Source organism: Bubalus bubalis, chromosome X, assembly GCF_019923935.1.
Source record: "Bubalus bubalis isolate 160015118507 breed Murrah chromosome X, NDDB_SH_1, whole genome shotgun sequence".
In the NCBI taxonomy this organism is placed as follows: Eukaryota; Metazoa; Chordata; class Mammalia; order Artiodactyla; family Bovidae; genus Bubalus; species Bubalus bubalis.
In genome coordinates this window covers 66181693-66204496 of record NC_059181.1, presented here as the reverse complement: position 1 = coordinate 66204496, position 22804 = coordinate 66181693, and the positions used below count along the sequence as shown (strand labels likewise).

General features: G+C 41.9%; 1 protein-coding gene across 1 annotated transcript in view; it reads right to left on the bottom strand.

Moving 5' to 3' along the window:
• SLC16A2 (solute carrier family 16 member 2) overlaps positions 1-22804 on the bottom strand; it is a 137116-nt gene that overhangs the window by 3161 nt on the left and 111151 nt on the right. Inside the window, exons 2-5 of the mRNA XM_025275945.2 lie at positions 15195-15339; positions 11021-11471; positions 9890-10033; positions 1032-1260 (exon numbers count right to left, since the gene is read on the bottom strand). Of these exons, the coding sequence (XP_025131730.2) occupies positions 1032-1260; positions 9890-10033; positions 11021-11471; positions 15195-15339 (969 nt within the window). The remainder of the gene's footprint in view (positions 1-1031; positions 1261-9889; positions 10034-11020; positions 11472-15194; positions 15340-22804) is intronic.

Here is a 22804-nt window from a genome sequence, read left to right as displayed (position 1 = left end):
GTGAATGTGTTTGGCATGGTACATGGAGTCTTCTCTGCTCACCACCAGAAGCTAATGTGGGATACCTCATAGGGAGGTTGAGCCCAGAAACAGTACTAATGAAAGGCAGGTAGGTCCTGGGGCTGCTTAGGAGGTAAGCAAGTGGAAAGAGCTATGGATTCTGGGATCCACATTTGGAATCAGGAGTTAGGTAAAGGCTCGCCTCCCCCAGTGGACAGTGTGGCTGTTGTACAATGGCCTGAGTAGGGGCCTTTGTCACTGGAATGCAGTACAACCAGTGCACTCACAACACCTTGCACTGAACTGGTATTCAAGGAATACTTGTTGAGTTAGCCTAGTTGGCTAGCTTAAGAGACACTATCCTATGAATCAATATTTGCAATAAATCATAAAGAGAGGAAATGATGTCTCTTATTAGTTTTCTTTGTTTCTTGTGTTCTCTAGGGTACAAACCATGCCCTCCTTGGAAGTAGAGAGAGAAATTAGGAGCGCTGAAAGATGGCAAGCCAACACCTTGCCTGTTGCCTGCTATAAGTGAGCTTCATTGGTCCAGTCTTGAGTTGTGGTCTTAATTAAATGTTTTCTACAGGCTCAGTTCAGAAGTTGGTAGAGGAGGAAGGGATGTCTCTAAGTATTAATAAAACCAGGGCCCACTTTTGTTTCTCTTCCTGCTCAACTACCTTGAAAATAATTACTTGCTTGTGAAGACAGAGAGAGAGAGAGAAGATTTGGGATCAATAGAATGGTCAGAAGGCCAAACCCATTATTCTCTCTACCCTCCTGGAATCAGCCATGCTGTCTACAATAAAAACTCACAGCCAGGAAATGCCCATCCCCTCAAATGAATCCATGCACATATATTGTGCTTAGTCTCTTTCATCAATAGTGGTAAGAGGTTTCACGCACTCTGATGAGACTACTTGAAGAGAGAAGAGGGAGAAAGGGACTTTAAGCAGAGGCACTTAGGAGGGCTAGGTCCCAAGGAAAACAGGACTCCCCCACTCATGCTCTCCCTGCAATGTTAACCTCACCTGCAATGGGGGGTCCGGCAATCATCGGCAGGGCCATCATACCCAGGAGGTAGCCAATGGCCTGTGAGGCCTGCATTGGGCCCACCAGCTCAAATGCGATGGGGGCCATGATGGTGATGAAGAAGCCATCGCACAGGCCCAGGAAGAGGCAGACAACGATGAGGCCCCCGAAGCCCCGGCAGAGGGGAATCATCATGGACATCAGGCCCAGGAGCAAGAAGGAGATGACCTAAAGGAACAACAGCCTGAGGTCATGTTGTGCTTGCCCATGAAGCCCACATAGTAAATCACATCTCCTTCTCAGGGCCTTATTTATACAGTCTGTAAAATGGGGCAAAGTGTTAGTCGCTCAGTTGTGTCCCACTCTTTGTGACCCCCATGGACTGTAGTCCACCAAGCTCCTCTGTCCATGGAATTCTCCAGGCAAGAATACTGGAGTGGGTAGCCATTCCCTTCTCCAGGGGATCTTCCAAACCCAGGGATTGGACCCATGTCTCCCACATTGCAGGCGGGAGATTCTTCAGCATCTGAGCCACCAGGGAAGCCCATGAAAAATGGGGCAAGGGGATGTCAACAGAAAGCCCAGTGGACTAAATAGTTACTTAAGTTCCTTCTAAGTCATTTAGAAGGACTTAGAATTCAAAGTTTTAAAGAGAGCCCCTATTTAACGTTGATTGTCAAAATTTTTAAAAGAAAGGACATGGCCCCTGTCCTCAAGAAGATGTCTTTTGACTAGACTCTGAGATAAAGGGAATTGCTGTTTCTGCTTTCTGATCCTGTGTTTGTCTGCCACAGGCATCAGGGTCTGGAACCAGACCATGCTGGTGTTTTCATATCCAAGTTAGATTTAGGAAGAGGAAGGGGAGGAAGTGAGGATGACTTGAATAATGATTAGATGGGGGCATGAATGGAAGGCACAGCTTCCTGAAATAGGGAAGGAGCCAGTGCCCATTTTTGTGGGAGACTGCCAAAAGCAGTTTTCTAAAAGAAAACACCTCAGTATGAGGGAGACCACCAGGAGGTTCACCCAGGTTCCTTAGGTTTTAGGACATGGGACACACCACCATCTCAGATGCTCAAGGCAGTGTGGCTCTGGGGGCTTCTGGATTTGTCTGAGCACCCTGCCAAGGCAACACAGGGGGCTCTAAGGAGAAGCAGGGCACTCAGAGGAGGTCTAGGGAGCCTGAAGCCAGCCTCGGGGACACTGACTTAGCCACTGGGCTTTCCTTGGGCTGAGTAAAATGACTCTGAGGTAATAAAGCTGCCTTTCCAGTGGTTGGTTTTTCCCTCTCAGTAGAGAGAAGGGCCACTGGAAACACAACTGGTTTTTTAAAAAATAATTAGTTAATTTAAAATATGTATTTATTTTTAATTGAAGGATAATTGCTTTACAATATTGTGTTGGTTTCTGGCATACATCTACATGGAATCAACCACAGGTATACAAATGTCCCCTCCCTCTTGAAACTCTCTCCCACCTCCCACCCCATCTCACCCCTTTAGATTGTCACACAGCCCCAAACTGAGTTTCCTGAGTCATACAGTAAATCCCCCTCAGCTATCTATTTTACATATGGTAGTATATATGTTTCCATGCTACTCTCTCCATCCATTCCACCCTCTCCTTCCCATCCTCCCCATGTCTACAAGTCGGTTCTCTATGTCTGCACCTCCAGTGCTGCCCTGCAAAGAGGTTCATCAGTACCATCTTTCTAGATTCCATACATATGCATTAACATATGATATTTGTTTTTCTCTTTCTGACTTCACTATAATAGGCTCTAGGTTCATCCACCTCATTAGAACCAACTCAAGTGCATTCCTTTTTTGGGACTGAGTAATAATCCATTGTTTATATGTACCACAAATTCCTTATCCATTCATCTGTCGATGGACATCTAGGTTGCTTCCATGCCTAGCTATTGTAAATAGTGTTGCAATGAACATTGGGGTACATGTGTCTTTTTCAATTATGGTTTCCTCAGGGTATATGCCCAGTAGTGGGCTTATTGGGTCATGCTGCTGCTGCTAAGTCACTTCAGTCGTGTCCAACTCTTTGCGACCTATGGACCATAGCCCGCCAGGCTTCTCTATCCATGGGATTCTTCAGGCAAGAATACTGGAGTGGGTTGCCATGCCCTCTTCCAGGGGATCTTCCCAACCCAGGGACTGAACTCACGTCTCTTACATCTCCTGCATTGGCAGATGAGTTCTTTACCACTGGTGCCACCTGGGAAGCCCTTCCTTTGCTGTGCAAAAGCTTTCAAGTTTAATTAGGTCCCACTTGCTTATTTTTGTTTTTATTTCCATTACTCTGAGAGGTGGGACATAGAAGATCTTGCCATGATTTATGTCATAAAACATTGTGCCTGTGTTTTCCTCTAAGAGCTTTATAGTTTCTCATCTTACATTTAGGTCTTTAATCCATTTTGAGTTTATCTTTGTGTATGATGTTAAGAATTGATGCTTTTGAACTGTGGTGTTGGAGAAGACTCTTGAGAGTCCCTTGGACTGCAAGGAGATCCAACCAGTCCATTCTGAAGGAGATCAGCCCTGGGATTTCTTTGGAAGGAATGATGCTCAAGCTGAATCTCCAGTACTTTGGCCACCTCATGCGAAGAGTGAACTCATTGGAAAAGACTCTGACGCTGGGAGGGATTGGGGGCAGGAGGAGAAGGGGACGACAGAGGATGAGATGGCTGGATGGCATCACCGTGATGTTAAGTAGTGTTCTAATTTCATTCTTTTACATGTAGCTGTCCACTTTTCCCAGCATTTCTTATTGAAGAGACTATCTTTTCTCCATTGTATATTCTTGCCTCCTTTGTCAAAGATAAGGTGCCCATAGGTATGTGGGTTTATCTCTGGGCTTTCTATCTTGTTCCATTGGTCGATATTTCTGTTTTTGTACCAGTACCAAACTGTTATAATGATGGTAGCTTTGTAGTATAGTCTGAAGTCAGTACAGTTGATTCCTCCAGCTCCATTCTTTCTCAAGATTACTTTAGCTATTCAGGATCTTTTCCCTACAAATTGTGAAATTTTTTGTTCTAGTTCTGTGAAAGATACCATTGGTAATTTGATAGGGATTACATTGAATCTGTAGACTGCTTTTGGTAATATAGTTATTTTAACAATATTGATTCTTCCAACCCAGGAACATGGAATATCTCTCCATCTGTTTATGTCATTTTTTATTTTTTTTCATCAGTCATATAGTTTCCTGTATACAGCTCTTTTGGCTCCGTGTGTGTGTGTGTGTGTGTGTGTGTAGCTCAGTCATGTCTGACTCTTTGTGATCCTATGAACTGTAGCCTGCCAGGCTCCTCTGTCCAAAGTATTCTCCAGGCAAGAATACTGGAGTGGGTTGCCATTTCCTTCTCCATTTGTCTCCTTAGGTAGATTTATTCTTAGGTATTTTATTCTTCTTGGTTGCAGTGGTAAATGGGATTGATTCCTTAATTTCACTTTCTGATTTTTCATTGTTAGTGTATAGGAATGCAAATTATTTCTGTGTATTGATTTTGTATCCTGTGACTTTACTAAATTCACTTATTAGCTCTAGTAATTTTCTGATAGTATATTTAGGGTTTTATATCTATAGTTTCACATCATCTGTGAACAGTGAGAGTTTTACCTCTTCTTTTCCAATCTAGATTCCTTTTATTTCTTTTTCTTCTCTGATTGCCATAGCTAGGACTTCCAAAACTATGTTGAATAATAGTGGTGAGATTGGGCACCCTTGTGTTGTTCCTGATCTTATAGGGAATGCTTTCAGTTTCCTACCATTGAGAATAATGTTTGCTGTAGGTTTGTTGTATATGGCCTCCTCAGAAATGTAGATGACACCACCCTCATGGCAGAAAGTGAAGAACTAAAGAGCCTATTGATGAAAATAAAAGAGTTAAAAAGTTGGCTTAAAACTCAACATTCAAAAAACTAAGATCATGGCATCCAGTCCCATCACTTCATGGCAAACAGATGTGGAAACAATGAAAACAGTGACAGACTTTATCTTTTCAGCTCCAAAATCACTGCAGATGGTGACTGCAGCCAGGAAATTAAAAGATGTTTGATCCTTGGGAGAAAAGCTATGACCAACCTAGACAGCGAATTAAAAAGCAGAGACATTACTTTGCTGACAAAGGTCTGTCTAGACAAGGCTATAGTTTTTCCAGTAGTCATGTATGGATGTGACTGTTGGACTATAAAGAAAGCTGAGCACTGAAGAATTTATGCTTTTAAATTGTGGAGTTGGAGAAGACTCTTGAGAGTCCCTTGGACTGCAAGGAGATGAAACTAGTCAATCTTAAAGGAAATCAGCCCTGAATATTAACTGGAAGGACTGATGCTGAAGCTGAAGCTCCAATACTTTGGCCACCTGATGCAAAGAACTGACTCATTGGAAAAGACCCTGATGCTGGGAAAGATTGACAGCAGGAGGAGAAGGGGACACAAGAGGATAAGATGGTTGGATGGCCTCACCAACTCAGTGGGCATGAGTTTGAGCAAGCTCCAGGAGTTGGTGATGTACAGGGAAGCCTGGCGTGCTGCAGTCCATGGGGTCACAAAGAGTTGGACACGACTGAGTGACTGAACTGAACTAAAGTTGAGGTAGGTTTCTCCTATGTCCATTTTTAAAGAGTTTTAATCATAAGTGGGTGCTGAATTTTGTTGAAAGCTTTTTCTGCACCTATTGAGATTATCATATGGCTTTTACCTTTCAATTTGTTAATATGGCATATTGCATTGATTGATTTGCATATATTGATGAATCCTTGCATCCGTGGGATAAAACTGACTTGATCATGGTGTATGATCTTTTTAATGTGTTGTTGGATTCTGTTTGCTAGAATTTTGTTGAGGATTTTTGCATCTATGTTCATCAATGATATTGGCCAGTAATTTTCTTTTTTGTGTGTGTGATGTCTTTATCTGGTTTTGGTATCAGGGTGATGGTGGCCTCATAGAATGAGTTTGGAAGTGTTCCTTCCTCTGTAATTTTTCAGAAGAATTTGGAAAGAATAGGCATTAGCTCTTCTCTAAATGTTTGATAGAATTCACCTGTGATGCCATCTGGCCCTGGTCTTTTGTTTTTGGGGAGAGTTTTGATCACAGTTTTGATTTCAGTGCTTGTGATTGGCTTCCTCATAATTTCTGTTTCTTCCTGGTCAGTCTTGGAAGGTTGAATTTTTCTAAGAATCTGTCCATTTCTTCCAGGTTGTCCATTTTATGGGCAAATAGTTCATAATACTCTTGTATGATCCTTTGTGTTTCTGTGATGTCTGTTGCAATTTCTTTTTCATTTCTAATTTTGTTGGTTTGATTCGTTTTATCTTGATGAGTCTGGCTAGTGGTTTGTCAATTTTGTATATCTTCTCAAAGAACCAGCTTTTAGTTTTATTAATCTTTACTATTGTTTCCTTCATTTCTTTTTTGTTTATTTCTGCTTTAATCTTCGATTTCTTTACTTGTACTAACTTGGGTTTTTTTGTTCTTTTTCTAGTTGTTTTAGGTGTAAAGTTAGGCCTGGCATGCTGAGATTCATGGGGTCGCAAAGAGTCAGACACAACTGAGCAACTGAATTGAACTGAACTGAGGCCTCCTTGTCCATCACCAACTCCCGGAGTTCACTCAAACTCACGTCCATCGAGTCGGTGATGCCATCCAGCCATCTCATCCTCTGTCATCCCCTTCTCCTCCTGCCCCCAGTCCCTCCCAGGATCAGAGTCTTTTCCAATGAGTCAACTCTTCGCATGAGGTGGCCAAAGTACTGGAGTTTCAGCTTTAGCATCATTCCTTCCAAAGAACACCCAGGGCTGATCTCCTTTAGAATGGACTGGTTGGATCTCCTTGCAGTCCAAGGGACTCTCAAGAGTCTTCTCCAACACCACAGTTAAAAAGCATCAATTCTTCAGTGCTCAGCTTTCTTCACAGTCCAACTCTCACATCCATACATGACCACTGGAAAAACCATAGCCTTGACTAGATGGATCTTTGTTGGCAAAATAACGTCTCTGCTTTTGAATATGCTATCTAGGTTGGTCATAACTTTCTTTCCAAGGAGTAAGCATTTTTTAATTTCATGGCTGCAATCATCATCTGCAGTGATTTTGGAGCCCCCCAAAATAAAGTCTGACACAGTTTCCACTGTTTCCCCATCTATTTGCCATGAAGTGATGGGACCAGATGCTATGATCTTAGTTTTCTGAATGTTGAGCTTTAAGCCAACTTTTTCACTCTCTTCTTTCACTTTCATCAAGAGGCTCTTTAGTTCTTCTTCACTTTCTGCCATGAGGGTGGTGTCATCTGCATATCTGAGGTTACTGATATTTCTCCCAGCAATCTTGATTCCAGCTTGTGCTTCTTCCAGCCCAGCATTTCTCATGATGTACTCTGCATATAAGTTAACTGGTGGCAATTACTATCTATTGTATCTAGCTGCCTCTTAATATCCTCCATGAGGCTTTGCCAAGGTTTGGAAATTAAAAATCCCTCTTGAAACAAAGAAACAGGTTTCAAGATTTGACCCAAAGTGAGGTTGTCCTGCAAGTTGTCACTATTTGCTTTCCAACAGACTGTCCAGGGGCTTTACACCAGACACATGTGCCTCTCTTTCAGTAGTAGGAGCCAGAAGGTCTAGTGGATGACTTTTCTGAACCTGAAGCTATGTACACTACTTTCCTCTCCCAGACCTGTACTCCTGCTCTGACCCAGGGAGAAAGGGAGGCAAATTCTTGTGAGCAGCTCAAGAGGAAGAAGTTCATTCATTGTTTCATGCCCTCAGCCTAAGACACTTACCAGCACAATGTGTTTGAACAAATCACTTTCCCTCTCTGGGCCTCAGTTCCTCAGTTTATAAAATGAGGAATTTGGGACTATGAGTTGATGAAGATATGTTTCAGCTTTAAAGTTCCATGATTATTTTTTTAAGTGGCAAAACTGGGTCAACTAAGAGTGAGAAAAGGGAGAGAATGTTGGATAGGTAGGGGAAATGGACAGCAGAAGCACTGAGCCATAAGCCTAGTACTGTTTCTGACTGGTTATTGCCTCTTCCTCCCTTGGAGCAATAGAAAACAAGAGCTGCTTGGGCTCTACCTCTCTCCTAGGGAATATGTTGAAAAATTAACTATATGGGTAGGCAAAGGCTACTTCCACTCCTCAAGATAAAGCCCTGGCCCAATGCTAACTTGGAGAAGGCAATGGCAACCCACTCCAGTGTTCTTGCCTGGAGAATCCCAGGGACGGAGGAGCCTGGTGGGCTGCTGTCTATGGGGTCGCACAGAGTCGGACACGACTGAAGCGACTTAGCAGCAGAAGCAATGCTAACTTACCCTGATTTCCAGCACCCTTTGGCCACAATGGGGACATGTGGAAGAAGCTGGGAAAGCCACACATAGTCCTATACAAAAAGCCACCCAGGTAAGGTCTTGCTGATATTGGCACAGGAAATTAAATTTTCATAATTGGTTTATCTCAATCACAGGCTTTTGGTTTGACCTTGGTCAAGTCACTTATCATGTCTGGGACTTGATTCTGCCATCCATCACTTAGGGTAAAGCAGAATATGAAAAGAATGCTACATAGGAGTTCAGCTCTGCCATGACTATCTGAGTCTTTTCCTCGGTTTCTCCATCACTGTAATGAGAGGTTGGATTGAATGGACCATAATGGCGCCCCTAAGCTCTGACAAAGCAGATTCACCAGCTCTTGCAAATCTAACACAAAGTTAAAAACAATAGGAAACCTTATTCATATCCTCATCCAAGATATATGAGGGTATTTAGGAAAACAGTTGGGGCTATCAGAAGACAGAGAAATCCCTGCTGTGTGTAGTCAGGGCCTCTTGGAAGTGCTTTCAGGACATCTCCAGTAGAGTCAGAACTCAACCACCTTCCTAATGGATTCCTTATGACCCATATGTTATCTGGGGCTGCTGTTACTCCTCCATAGGGTTCCACACTTGAGTACCTTCTGGTACACTTGCTACCTCTGCTGTAGCAAGAAGCATGAGCCAGGTCAGAAAGACAATATTGTTATCCAGTAGATAAAGACAGACAGCTTGAGCAGTAGTCTGTATTCAAGCCAGACTAGAGCCTAGTTCACACAGAAAGTGGCCTCTCAAGCATGGATACTGCCCACAATATGAGGCTACCTGTGTCACTTTGAGAAAGAATATAAGTTTGCATAGTTAAAACATTTTTTACTTCTCAAAGCCTGGTCACATCTTTATTTCTTTTGATCCTCACCTGTGAGGTGAGATAGGAAGGAAAGAATTATTCTCATTGTACAGAAGAGGAAAGTGAGACCTGGAGAGGGCAAGTGAGGTCTGGCCTTTTCTGGCACTTTTTTTGTGTCCATCAAGAGGATGGCATTTGAGAGCCAGTGTTTGATGCCAAGTAGTTCTGGAGGTATAAGAAGTGATGCACTTGGGCCTAGAGGAGAGAGACATTGGGCCACAGAGCACTACAGATGCCTAAGACCTTCCAAGAGAGAATAAGGTACCAATGAGTTCAGTCCTCAAGGCAGGCAGCATCTAATTCCTGGCTTCAGTTTCCCTCTCTCAGATGGTAGAACTTCTATAAATAAATATTTTCTTTGAAAGTGTTCTTAGAGTTTCCATTTACAGTGGCTGCTCTCACTAGATCCTTATTCCATCTTGAGGAAGGAGCAGAACAGGGATGATGATCTTCACTTGAAACCTAGGGAAACTGAGGCTTTGAGACTTTAATTGATTTCCCATGTTACATAGCAAGCTGTGTCAGATATACCCTACCATTATATCCCAAAGGCTGGAGATAACCTAGTATCATGTGGAAGGCTGTTCTGTCCACAGTAGACAGGGTGGTCACACTCACCTGCAAGTAGATCTTCTTAAGTCCAGGAATGGAGTCACTGACACGGCCTGAAACAAGGCGCCCAAGGCCTGAGGTAGCCCCAATACACACCAAGAGCACCCAGGTCTGCTTGATTTCCAAGAATTCCTCTTCCACATACTTCATCTGAAAAGCATAACACCAGGCCCCCAGGATAAGAGGAAGAAGAAGATCTGACTGGTTAATTGTTGGCATACCCAGAATCCTCTACTGCTTACTTCCCTGGAACATAATAAGAGTGCTTTCTCCTGCAGCCCCCTCCCCTGTAGCCTTAGCTCCAGAACCAGCTCTCTGGTTGTTTCCAACAGCTTAAAAGGCTGCATATCCCTCGGCTCTCTGGATTTTGGGCTTCTGAGCAACAGCTGAGGACAGTGGGTGTCTCTAAGCCTCTTCCAAGCCTTGGCAGGACAGAATACAGCTTTAACAACTGAAAAAAATCTAGGAGTTCCTTTATTGTCTCCCCATTCCCTGACCCAGAACTGACAGCCTAGGGTAACAACAGGTCACCAAGGGAGAAGGATCCATCAGCTTCCAGGTAACACTCTAAAACTATGTTTTAAGAAGCACAATGTCTGTGGAAGATAGCAGCTGGAAACAACCAACATTTCTGTGATCATGTAAGTTGGGTAGATGCTGGTTAAACAAAACTTAATAGAATTTTTTACTGTATTTTGGGATCTTTTGGTACCTTTATAAGATTGTTACACATTATGAAGGTAGACAGATATAGTATACATTATTTCCTAAACAAAATTACTTGACTACAAAGACCAGCATTCCTTAAGACACTCTCTTAGAAAACCCTATTGTTGGTTCATCTAGGGGCAGTCTCCTGTATCTCAGTGATGCTTATCTTCTCTTGAGCATCCATCTAGATTTATCAGTAGGGGAAACCATAGGCATAGGCCTTTCCCTAAGGAACTTCCTCCATTTCCCACTGAGGTCTTCCCTCAGCCTGTGCTGTTTCCTACTCTCCAAATACCTCTTTTGTCTTTTTTCAAAGATCCTAGCTCTGCCCTTTCAATGTCCTCTGCTCCTACCCTCTGAACTTCAGGCAGATTACAGGCAGCTTCTTGGGGTCAGGTAGGGTAGACCCACCCTGGTATTTCTCACCAGGTGTACATAGGGAACGAAGTAGCCAAGGGCAGCAGCAGCGATCCCGAAGGCCCAGATGCGGTAGGTACGTTGGCGGAACACTCGCATGTTGAAGTACTTCCTGAGCTGAGCCAGAAAGCGTTGGCACAGGGTGTGGACACCTCTCTTGCTTGGGGTGTCTTGCGAGCTCGGCAGGAGGGGTCGGTAGGTGAGTGAAAGCAGCGTAAGAATAAACATAAAGGTACTCAGCACCTGGAAGGTTTGAGCGAGCTTGATCTTAGCCCCCAGTGTTTTGATGAGGAGGGGGAAGGATATGGAGAAGATGCTACTCCCAGCAGACACCACACCATTGGCCAGACCCAGACGGCGTTGGAAGTAATGGCCCAGGATGACGAGAGATGGCTGAAAGGCGAAGGAACAGCCACAACCAAAGAGAATCCCATAGGTGAAGTAGCGCAGGCTTAGTGAGCTGTGGGAGAGACACCAAGAGCTATTCTCAGAGGCCTGACCAGCAATTTACCTGCCCTTCTCGGCTCCCCCCCAACCAAGATCTATATCCCCCACCCTTAACCCACAGCCCCAGTTACTGCTGACCCTCAGAATAGACAAGAAATAGAACCTTCTGATCCCCATTTTATAGATAGGGAGACAGAGTTTCAGAGAAGTAATTTACCCAAGGTAGCATACTGGGTGCTTCCCTGGTAGCTCAGCTGGTAAAGAATCCACCTGCAATGCAGGAAACCCTGGTTTGATTCCTGGGTTGGGAAGATCCCCTGGAGAAGGGATAGGCTACCCACTCCAGTATTCTTGGGCTTCTCTGGTGGCTCAGATGGTAAAGAATCTGCTTGCAATGAGGGAGACCTGGGTTTGATCCTTGGGTTGGGAAGATCCCCTGGAGGAGGGCATGGCAACCCACTTCAGTATTCTAGTGTGGAGAATCCCCATGGACAGAGGGGCCTGGTGGGCTACAGTTCATGGGGTTGCAAAGAGTTGGACATGACTGAGAGACTAAGCACAGCACAGCATAACTGGGGATGAGCAAAGCTTGGACTTGTCTCTAGGCCTGTGTGACTCTAGTTTGAATTATAGGTCCCCATCAGCACTATTCAAAAGAAAGCCACAACTATCCTATGCAAAGTCTAGATGAGGGGCTACAAGAGTAAATTAGTGGCTTAGAGAGAACAGTTTCACGTACTGCTCATCTAGACAACATAGGTAGGGTGGTAACCAAAGCTTTATCCCAGGTAACAAGAAAATTCTGCAAGAAGCCAAGATTCTGGATGTTTGAGACCCTCCATGGTACTTTTCAGTGTCTTTCTCCATGCTCAGGGCCCTTAATACTTCAGAGAGTGGTTGGTGGTATCCTCAGAGATACTCTTTCCCCAACCATGCCTATGGTCTGGATATCCCAAAACCCTTTACTCCAGGCCCTAGATAATCTCCATAGGGATCCTAAGATAAGGAGTTCCTTTAACTTCTGAAGCCTGGCTCCTGTTCCTGGACATTATATGGACTAGTTTCCCAGAGTAGCTTGGCTACTTGATGGGAAATGGGACCTCAAAAAAGTTATTGGCCTGTCCAAGTAGGACAAGTTCTGGCTAAAACTCTTAGGCTCTGCTTTGGCCATAAGCTTCTATAACAGAAGGCAAAGTATCAGAATGGAAAAGGCTATGGGAAGGTCAGCTTGGCTGGCCATCTGCCATCAGATGATACTGGCATAAACTAGTAAAAAAAATTTGTTTTCTTTTTGATGCTTCCACATATTTTGCAATACTTTTTATCTGGCCACTTAATAACATAGTGCTTCCCATGGTCAGGCAGTTCCTCTTCATGAATAGGCCTAGTCCTCATACTAAAGGACTGGACCTATGGCACAGAGATGAAGTGGTGCTAGCTCTCATGACTCTAAGACAATCACCGTCATCATTGCTTTCCATCTCTTTGCATTCATTGGGTATGACCAAGGGCTTTGGTTTCAAAAGGGTTGCCTCTGCTTAGAACACATAGCTAAGCCAATTGCTCCTCTTCTGTCAAATTCCTTGGGGCTTCCTTCCATTAGAATAGAGGTACCCTTTGGGATTGACCCAAGCTAGGGGCCTTGCTAAGGGAAATGCATTATGAAGGTCTGAAGGAGACATTCAGGGAGGGGGCCAGTGGGAGTAAAGCATGGGATTCTGTTCAGGGAGCTGTGTAGTGGATCTATTTCTACCTGCGCCCTGAGGCAGGAGGCCCCTGAGTAGGCTTGCTAAAGCCCTGCCCAAACTTTGCCCCATCTCACACCATCCAAAGGAACTCAGAGCCCTGATTTAGACACAACAGGAGAGATGACTTGGAATTCTAGCCATAAACAGAACCATATTCCACTGGATGTGAGGCCATCCAGAAAGTTTCTTGGCTCTAAAGATGTTCTTACAGAAAGGGCAAAGGGAGTGGGGGAGGAGCTTAAGGGCTGGGGAACAGTGTGCCTAAAGAAGAATGCCAGGAGAAAGCACATATGAGCTCTTTCCCCTCCTGTAACTGAGCTCATGTGGATTGGAAAGAAAATGGGATCCGTATGTTGCTAATTTGTTTACACTTTGCTCTGCTTGGCCTTAAAAACAGGCCGCTGCTGAGTAGCGCTGAGGCTGGAGCTGCTTCTGAGGCCTAACTCCTTCCCACAAGAAGCCAGGCACCAGCCTGCTGAGGGCAAATGAGGCCGGCCACCAGAGGGGTCCTGAAAAGATTTGGAGCTGCAGCCCTGGGAGGGCTGAGCAGATTACAGACAGGATGTGGTTTTCCCTGCCTCTGTTCCAATTGGATAGAACCAAGCCAAGAAACTATTGCAGGCCAGACCCAAGCTCTGCTGGAGGGTAGACTGGGCAGCCAGAAATGCTCAAGTCATAAAGTGGGCTCAATCTCACAGGGCCCAGTTGTGGCAGAACACGATTATCATTCTCTGCTGTGAGTGGATCCTTAGGCCTAGAGTGCATAACTATGGTCCTCTGGGAAGCCAAGCTCAGAAAACAGGTCTCTGACAAGTTAGCCATGTCTCCAGGTCAGCATTCTCCTACACCAGGAGATTGGAAGTAGGTGGTACCATAACTTCCAAAGTGTCTTTGGCAGAAAATTATTGGAGTTCTTTTGGAATGCCATATTCCTCAAGCTGTGGTGGAGGGTTTTGCCTTCTCCCCTCTCCTACAGATATGCTTCTGGAGGGCAGCAGAGATAAGGAGAATATGAACTTGTAACCTACTGCTTGCCAGACACTGACCGAATTCTGCCAGTGGGATCTACGGGACCAGAATTTGAGTTTACCAAGTTTAGGTCTAGTTGGATAGCTGGGTGTTGGGTCTGTATCTCAGTGAGGGATGCTGCTGAACATCCTTTCTCATGCCCAAGACGTGAATCTTTATCTGTCCCAAACTGTCCTAACATTTGTTGTTGTTTAGTTGCTAAGTCATGTCCAACTCTTTGCTACCCCATGGACTGCAGCAAACCAGACTTCCCTGTCCTTCACTATCTCTTGGAGTTTGCTCAAACTCATGTCCATTGAGTTGGTGATGCTATCTAACCATCTCACCCACTGCCACCCTCTTTTCTTTTTGCTTTCAATCTTTCCCAGTGTCAGGGTCTTTTCATTGCCATGCAGAAATGGAAAAGGATCAGAAATGCCAAACAGCCTTGGGCTCAGCTGACCTCTTTTTCAGCATAAGATTACCCAAGAATCCTCTAATGGTAGGTGTTCACATGGTCTTACTCTAGATTTTCATTCCTAGGAGGGCAGTTGAGGTCATGAGATGTGTGGCATATTGAAGGGAAATAGAATGGCAGAGTGGAAGACACACCTGAAAAGACCTGATCCAATTTCATGTTGTAGATATAAAAATTGAGGCCCAGAGAGGGAAATGATACTCATCAATTGTTCCATTGCCATTCAGTGGCCAAAATTGAACATGGGCTCAGTTGTATGACTGCCCAAGCTTAAGCTTCTCTTACCACTTTGGAAATCTTGAGTCCTCTTTGGGTATATTCCCTACCAATATGTCCTTGGGGACTCTACTTAGATAAATCCCATTGAACAATAATTCTGGGAGCAAGGTATTTGAAGACCCTACATGGAAAAGGCCACAGGGGATTCTGCAATGAAAAGAGTGTCTCCATTTGAGGCCCAGAAAAAAGCCAAGGGCAAATGGCCAGCAATTCCTAGCCTTACCTGGTGAAGGAGCTGGTATGGAGGCCAATGAAAGCAACAGCAGCCCCTGCAGTTGCTGTGATTCGGCAGCCCAAACGATCAGTGAATATACTCACAATGGGAGAACAGAAGAAGATCATTCCCATTGACAGGGCTCCTACCCATGCTGCAGAGAAAAGAAGCACAAAGACATCTTAGTTTAATGTGGTACCTGGTGGTGCAGCTGGTATGTCAGTTCTTCTCTGACCTTTCACAGGGGGCATTGTGTTGGCCTGCACTGCCAGCCTGTTAGTCCCTAAAGGCCAGAGAGGTTAGGCAATTTTCAAAGTTCCTGTAACAAGGCAATGTGAGAACCAGGGGTCTAGTTCATAAGCATACCCAGAACTTCAAAGCTGGGGCAAGAGGCCTTTAAAGATCAAGTCTGTGGTAGAGATGTCTAGCTAGCTACCACACAGCTGCACTACATTTCTTAGCCTGTTTCCTGTGGCTATTTGGTATGACCATGTTACAGAATTCTGACCAATAGAATGTGGGTAAAAAGCACACATACCACTTCTGGGTTTGGACCATAAAAAGACTCCCATGATGTTTCTGCTTTCTTGGGGGCCATAATGGCAGTGACCTTGGATGCCATGTATTAAGACTGGAAGAACGGCCATCAGTTCTGTCTGGGACCCTGAATGGAGTGGAGTTCCTCCTTTCTCTCCAGTCTGGAACCCTTGCCCTGAATGTTACCTAAGAATTAAACTTCTTTTCCTTTAAGCTACTGAATTTTCAAGGGCTATTTGTTATAGCAGTTAAATAAACACAAACTAAGACAAAGAGATTCCTCTACTACCATTTTATTGATAAAGAAACAAGTCTAGAAATGTGAAGGGACTTGCCAAATATCACATAGCAAGTTAAGTGGCAGAGCTGGGCCTCAGACCTAACTCTCCTTATTTCTACTTCAATGTTCATTGTATTATATCTCTAATTAGGATTAATGAAGCTCCCATCATTGGAAGTGTGCAAGCAGAGGCTAGATATAAAACGGGATTCAACCACTGGTGTCAGATTTGGACTAGCCAGCATTTCAGGCTTCCTTCCAGGGATACTAAGCCAGATTTATAGCCTTAGGCACTAGGCTACTTGGTTTCAGTGCCAAGGAACATGAAAGTTAATTAAGCCTTTAGAAGCTTAGGTAAGATTTGTCTTGGTCACTGGAACAGTCCTATGAAAATGCTAAGACTAAGGAGTAAGGAAGGCCACAGACAAAGGCCTCCTGGAATTGACACAGGGCAGGTTCAGGAGTCACCCAAACATTTATAAGGACACTGTACAAGAGAGTCATATAACCCTCCTGCTGAAATTCTTCATCAGAGCCCATGTTTGGCAAATCCCTGGGATGACCCAGAGGGATGGTATGGGGAGGGAGGTGGGAGGGGGGTTCAGGATGGGGAACACATGTACACCCATGGCGGACTCATGTCAATGTATGGCAAAACCAATACAATATTGTAATTAGCCTCCAATTAAAATAAATAAATTTATATATAAAAAGTAAAAAAAAAAGAAAAGAAGAGTTTACTCTGTTTATAAAGGCTCTTAAGTGCTTGTAACAATCCTCAACAGGGAGGAAGAGATTTGCCCTTTTACTTAGATTCTTGCTCAGCCATCAGAAAGAAAGCCCAAGCTTTTTTTGTTTGAAGGCTGTTACCAAGTTTCATTGTGAGCCTCTCTTTTCTAGGCTAAATAATCTTAGTTTCCCTAACTTTTCTTCTTAGCTTTAATTCCTAATTCTGTAATTCCTTTGAGAGCTCTCCTCTGAGTATGTTCCAAGTCTTCAACATCATCAAAGAGTATTCACTGAGTGTCACCCGAACAGCGAGCCAGGCCAGCTTCTGGCTCTCTTGGATTGTGCAGCCCCAGAAGGGCCAGAGGAGTACAGTCTGAGGTTAGACAAGTCTACTGTCTGTGTCTCTTACCTCAGTACCTAATAGGTTGTTCAGATCTCCACTGGGAATCTTTATTTTGCTAGGGGTGCCATCTTAAGTCTTAGTGGCTGGCTCCAAAAGCACTGGCCTGAGACAGCAGGAGACCTGAACTCTCATCAAAATTTTACCTTACACCTTTCAGTTTCACCTCTTATCAGCTATGGGACCTTGAGCAAGTCACACAGCACTCCTCTAATCCTCAGTCTTCTCATTTATAAAATGGGGATTGAAATTCTCCACATGCCTTCTTCAAAGTTTTTTTTAATGTAATGATTATCAAATGTGATCATATGTATGAGAGCTTTGTAGATATCAATAATCACACCATATATAAAAATTAATACAAATGGATCAAGTAAAACAAAATTTTTAGAAGCGAGTATAGGAGAAAATCTTTCTAGCCTTTAGTTAGGCAAAGATTTCATAATTACCAAAAGTATGATCCATTAAAAAATCAACACTAGACTTCATCAAGATGTAAAACTTCTGCTCTTTGAAAAATACTGTTATGAACATGAAAGGGCAAGCCACAGACTGAGAAAAATATTTATGACACACATGTCTTATAAAAGTCTGGTATCCAGAGTACAAGTGTGAGTTGACACTCATAACTCAGTAAGAAGACAGCAAACAATCCAGTTTAAAATATGGGCAAAAGATTTGAACAGACATTTTACACACACACAAATGCATGACATGAAAAGCAATTGAGTACATGAAAAGATGCTCAATATTATTAATCATTCAAGAAATGCATGTTAAAACCAATATCCCTGTATAACCACTAAAAAAGCTTTTTTTTTAAAAAAATGACAATACCTAGTACTGGTGAGATTGTAGAGGAACTGGAAATCTCATACAATGCTGATGGGAATGTAAAAATGGTATACCTGCTTTGGAAAACAGTTTGGCAGCTTCTTAAAAGTTAAACATACAATTACCCTATGATCCTGAAATCACTCTCTTGGGTACTTAGCCAAGATAAACAAAAAATTATATTCATAAAAAAACCTGTACCTAGATGTTTTTGAAGATTTTTCATAACTGCCACAATGTGTCAATAACTCAAAATGTATTTCAACTGATGAATGGATAAATAAGTGAATATACATTAATATAGTGGAATACAACTCTGCAATAAACAGTAATAAACTACTGATACATGAAATGACTAGAACAATTATCAAAGGCATTATGCTAAGTGAAAAGAAGCCAGGCACAAATGATTCCATTTATATGTAATTCCAAAAAAGGCAAAACTGTGTAGTCAAACAGATCAGTGAATGCCAGGAGGAAGGGTGAGGGGAAATGACTCATTATAGAGGAGTATGGGGGAACTTTTTGGAGTAATGAAATGGAGTGATGAAATGTTATATATCTTGACTGTAAGTGGTGGTATTCTTTTGTAAAAATTCATAGAATTGAGCATATAAAAAGAGTGACTATTACCATATGTAAATCATACCTCAATAAATCTGTTATAGAAAAAAGAGAAGAGCAAAAGGGGCAGAGAAGCAAGAAGTGTGATATATGTATTTTTAATCTGGCCAGATTTTAAAAAAAATAGTTCAAGTGTATTGAACAAAAACAAAAAATTAGTTAAATTCGGTAAATTATCTTACTGATATTTTATCAACTACAACTCACCATTATCTGGCCCTTCTGAAAATATCTAAAATACAATGAAAACTGATGATGATTGGGCTTTAAAGTATCTTTTGCACAGCCAAAGAAAGTTTAAATTACATTGGATATAGCTCTTTATGTTAATGACATATATTCATCATTATAGTATTATATAGAATATTTTCACTGCTGTAAAAACTCATGCTCTGCCTATTCATCCCTATTCCCCTCCAAACCTCTGGCAACCACTGATCTTTTTACTGTCTTTATAGTGTTGCCTTTTCCAGAATGTTATATAATTGGAATCATATAGTAAATAGTCTCTTCAGATTGGCTTCTTTTACTTTCATACATTTAAATTTCCCCTATACCAAAGCCTGACAAAGATGCCACACAAAAAAGAAAACTACAGGCCAATATCACTGATGAACATAGATGCAAAAATCCTTAACAAAATTCTAGCAAACAGAATCCAACAACATATTAAAAAGATCATACATCATGACCAAGTGGGCTTTATCCCAGGGATGCAAGGATTCTTCAATATCCACAAATCAATCAACATAATATGCAACATTAACAAATTGAAAAATAAAAACCATATGATTATCTCAATAGATGAAGAGAAAGCCTTTGACAAAATTCAACATCCATTTATGATAAAAAAAAAAAACAAACCTCCAGAAATCAGGAATAGAAGGAACATTCCTCAACACAATACAAGCTATATATGATAAACCCACAGCAAACATTATCCTCAATGGTGAAAAATTGAAAGCATTTCCCCTAAAGTCAGGAATAAGACAAAGGTGGCCACTCTCACCATTACTATTCAACATAGTTTTGGCAGTTTTGGCCACAGCAATCAGAGCAGAAAAAGAAATAAAAGGAATCCAGATCGGAAAAGAAGAAGTAAAACTCTCACTGTTTGCAGATGACATGATCCTCTACATAGAAAACCCTAAAGACTCCACCAGAAAATTACTAGAGCTAATCAATGAATATAGTAAAGTTGCAGCATATAAAATCAACACACAGAAATCCCTTGCATTCCTATACACTAACAATGAGAAAACAGAAAGATAAATTAAGGAAACAATTCCATTTACCATTGCAACGAAAAGAATAAAATACTTAGGAATATATCTACCTAAAGAAACAGAAGACCTATATATAGAAAACTACAAAACACAGGTGAAAGAAATCAAAGAGGACACAAATAGATGGAGAAATATACCATGTTTATGGATCGGAAGAATCAATATAGTGAAAATGAGTATACTACCCAAAGCAATCTATAGATTCAATGCAATCCCTACCAAGCTACCAATGGTATTTTTCACAGAACTAGAACATTTAATTTCACAATTTGTATGGAGATACAAAAAACCTCAAATAGCCAAAGCAATCTTGAGAAAGAAGAATGGAACTGGAGGAAACAACCTGCTTGACTTCAGGCTCTACTACAAGTCCACAGTCATCAAGACAGTATGGTACTGGTACAAAGAAATATAGATCAATGGAACAAAATAGAAAGCCCAGAGATAAATTGATGCACCTATGGACACCTTATCTTTGACAAAGGAGGCAAGAATATACAATGGAGAGAAGACAATGTCTTTAACAAGTGGTGCTGGGAAAACTGGTCAACCACTTGTAAAAGAATGACACTAGAACACTTTCTAATACCATACACAAAAATTAACTCAAAATGGATTAAAGATCTAAAAGTAAGACCAGAAACTATAAAACTCCTAGAGGAACACATAGGCAAAACACTCTCTGACATACATCACAGCAGGATCCTCTATGACCCACCTCCCAGAGTAATGGAAATAAAAGCAAAAATAAACAAATGGGACCTAATTAAACTTTAAAGCTTTTGCACAACAAAGAAAATTATAAGCAAGGAGGAAAAAAAAACACCTTCAGAATGGGAGAAAATAATAGCAAACGAAGCAGCTGACAAAGAATTAATCTCAAAAATATACAAGCAACTCCTGCAGCTCAATTCCAGGAAAATAAATGACCCAATCAAAAAATGGACCAAAGAACTAAACAGACATTTCCCCAAAGAAGACATACAGATGGCTAACAAACACATGAAAAGATGCTCAACATCACTCATTATCAGAGAAATGCAAATCAAAACCACAATGAGGTACCATTTCATGCCAGTCAGAATGGCTGCTATCCAAAAGTCTACAAGCAATAAATGCTGGAGAGGGTGTGGAGAAAAGGGAACCCTCTAACACTGTTGGTGGTAATGCAAACTAGTGCAGCCACTATGGAGAACAGTGTGGCGATTCCTTTAAAAACTGGAAATAGAACTGCCATATGACCCAGCAATCCCACTGCTGGGCATACACACCGAGGAAACCAGAATTGAAAGAGACACATGTACCCCAGTGTTCATCACAGAACTGTTTATAATAGCCAGGACATGGAAGCAACCTAGATGTCCATCAGCAGATGAATGGATAAGAAAGCTGTGGTACATATACACAATGGAATATTACTCAGCCAGTAAAAAGAATACATTTGAATCAGTCCTAATGAGGTGGACAAAACTGGAGCCTATTATACAGAGTGAAGTAAGCCAGTAAGAAAAACACCAATACAGTATAATAACGCATATATATGGAATTTAGAAAGATGGTAACGATAACCTTGTATGAGAGACAGAAAAGAGACACAGATGTATAGAACAGTCTTTTGGACTGTGTAGGAGAGGGCAAGGGTGAGATGATTTGGGAGAATGGCATTGAAACACGTATATTATCATATGTTAAATGAATCACCAGCCCAGGTTCGATGCATGATACAGGGTACTCGGGGCTGGTGCACTGGGATGACCTAGAGGGATGCTATGGGGAGGGAGGTGGGAGGGGGGTTCAGGATGGGGAACACATGTACACCCGTGGTGGATTCATGTCGACGTATGGCAAAACCACTACAATATTGTAAAGTAATTAGCCTCCAATTAAAATAAATAAATTTATATTAAAATAAATAAATAAATTTTCCCCATGTATTTTCATGACTTGAAAGATTTTTTTTCATCACTGAATAATATTTCATTGTCTAGATGTACCACAGTTTATTTATTAACTCACTCCCTGAAGGAATCTTGGTTGCTTCTACATTTTGGCAAATTATGAATATAGCTGCTATAAATAGATGTGTATAAATTTTTGTGTTGATGTATGTTCTTGACTCATTTGGTTAAACACTAAGGAGCATGCTAAATTGTATGTTTAGTTTTGGAAGAAATCACCAAGCTTTCTTCCAAAGTGGCTGTACTATTTTGCATTCCCAACAACAATGAGTGAGAGTTCTTGTTGCTCTACATCCTTACCAGCATTTGGTGGTGTCAGTGTCCTAAATTTTGGTCATTCTGATAGATATGTAGTGGCATCTCATTGCTTTCATTTGTATTTTCTTTTTTTTAATATAAATTTATTTATTTTAATTGGAGGCTAATTACTTTACAATATTGTATTGGTTTTGCCATACATCAACATGAATCCACCACGAGTGTACACGTGTTCCCCATCTTGAACCCCCCTCCCACCTCCTTCCCCATACCATCCCTCTGGGTCATCCCAGTACACCATGCCCAAGCATCATGTATCATGCATCAAACCTGGACTGGCGATTCATTTCAGATATGATATTATACATGTTTCAATGCCATTCTCCCAAATCATCCCACCCTCGCCCTCTCCCACAGAGTCCATTTTCTTGATGACATATAGCATTGAGTATCTTTTAATATGTTTATTTGTCATCTATATATTTTCTTTGATGAGCTGTCTGTTAAGGTCTTTGGGCCATTTTTTTTTTAACTGGGTTGATCATTTTCTCATTGCTGAGTCTCAGGAGGTCTTTGTACATTTTGGATAACAGTCTTTTATCAGATATGTCTTTTGCAAATATTTTCTCTCCATCTGTGGCTTAGCTTCTCATTCTCTTGACATTGTCTTTTGCAGAGCAGAAGTTTTAAATTTTGATGAAGTCTGGTTATTT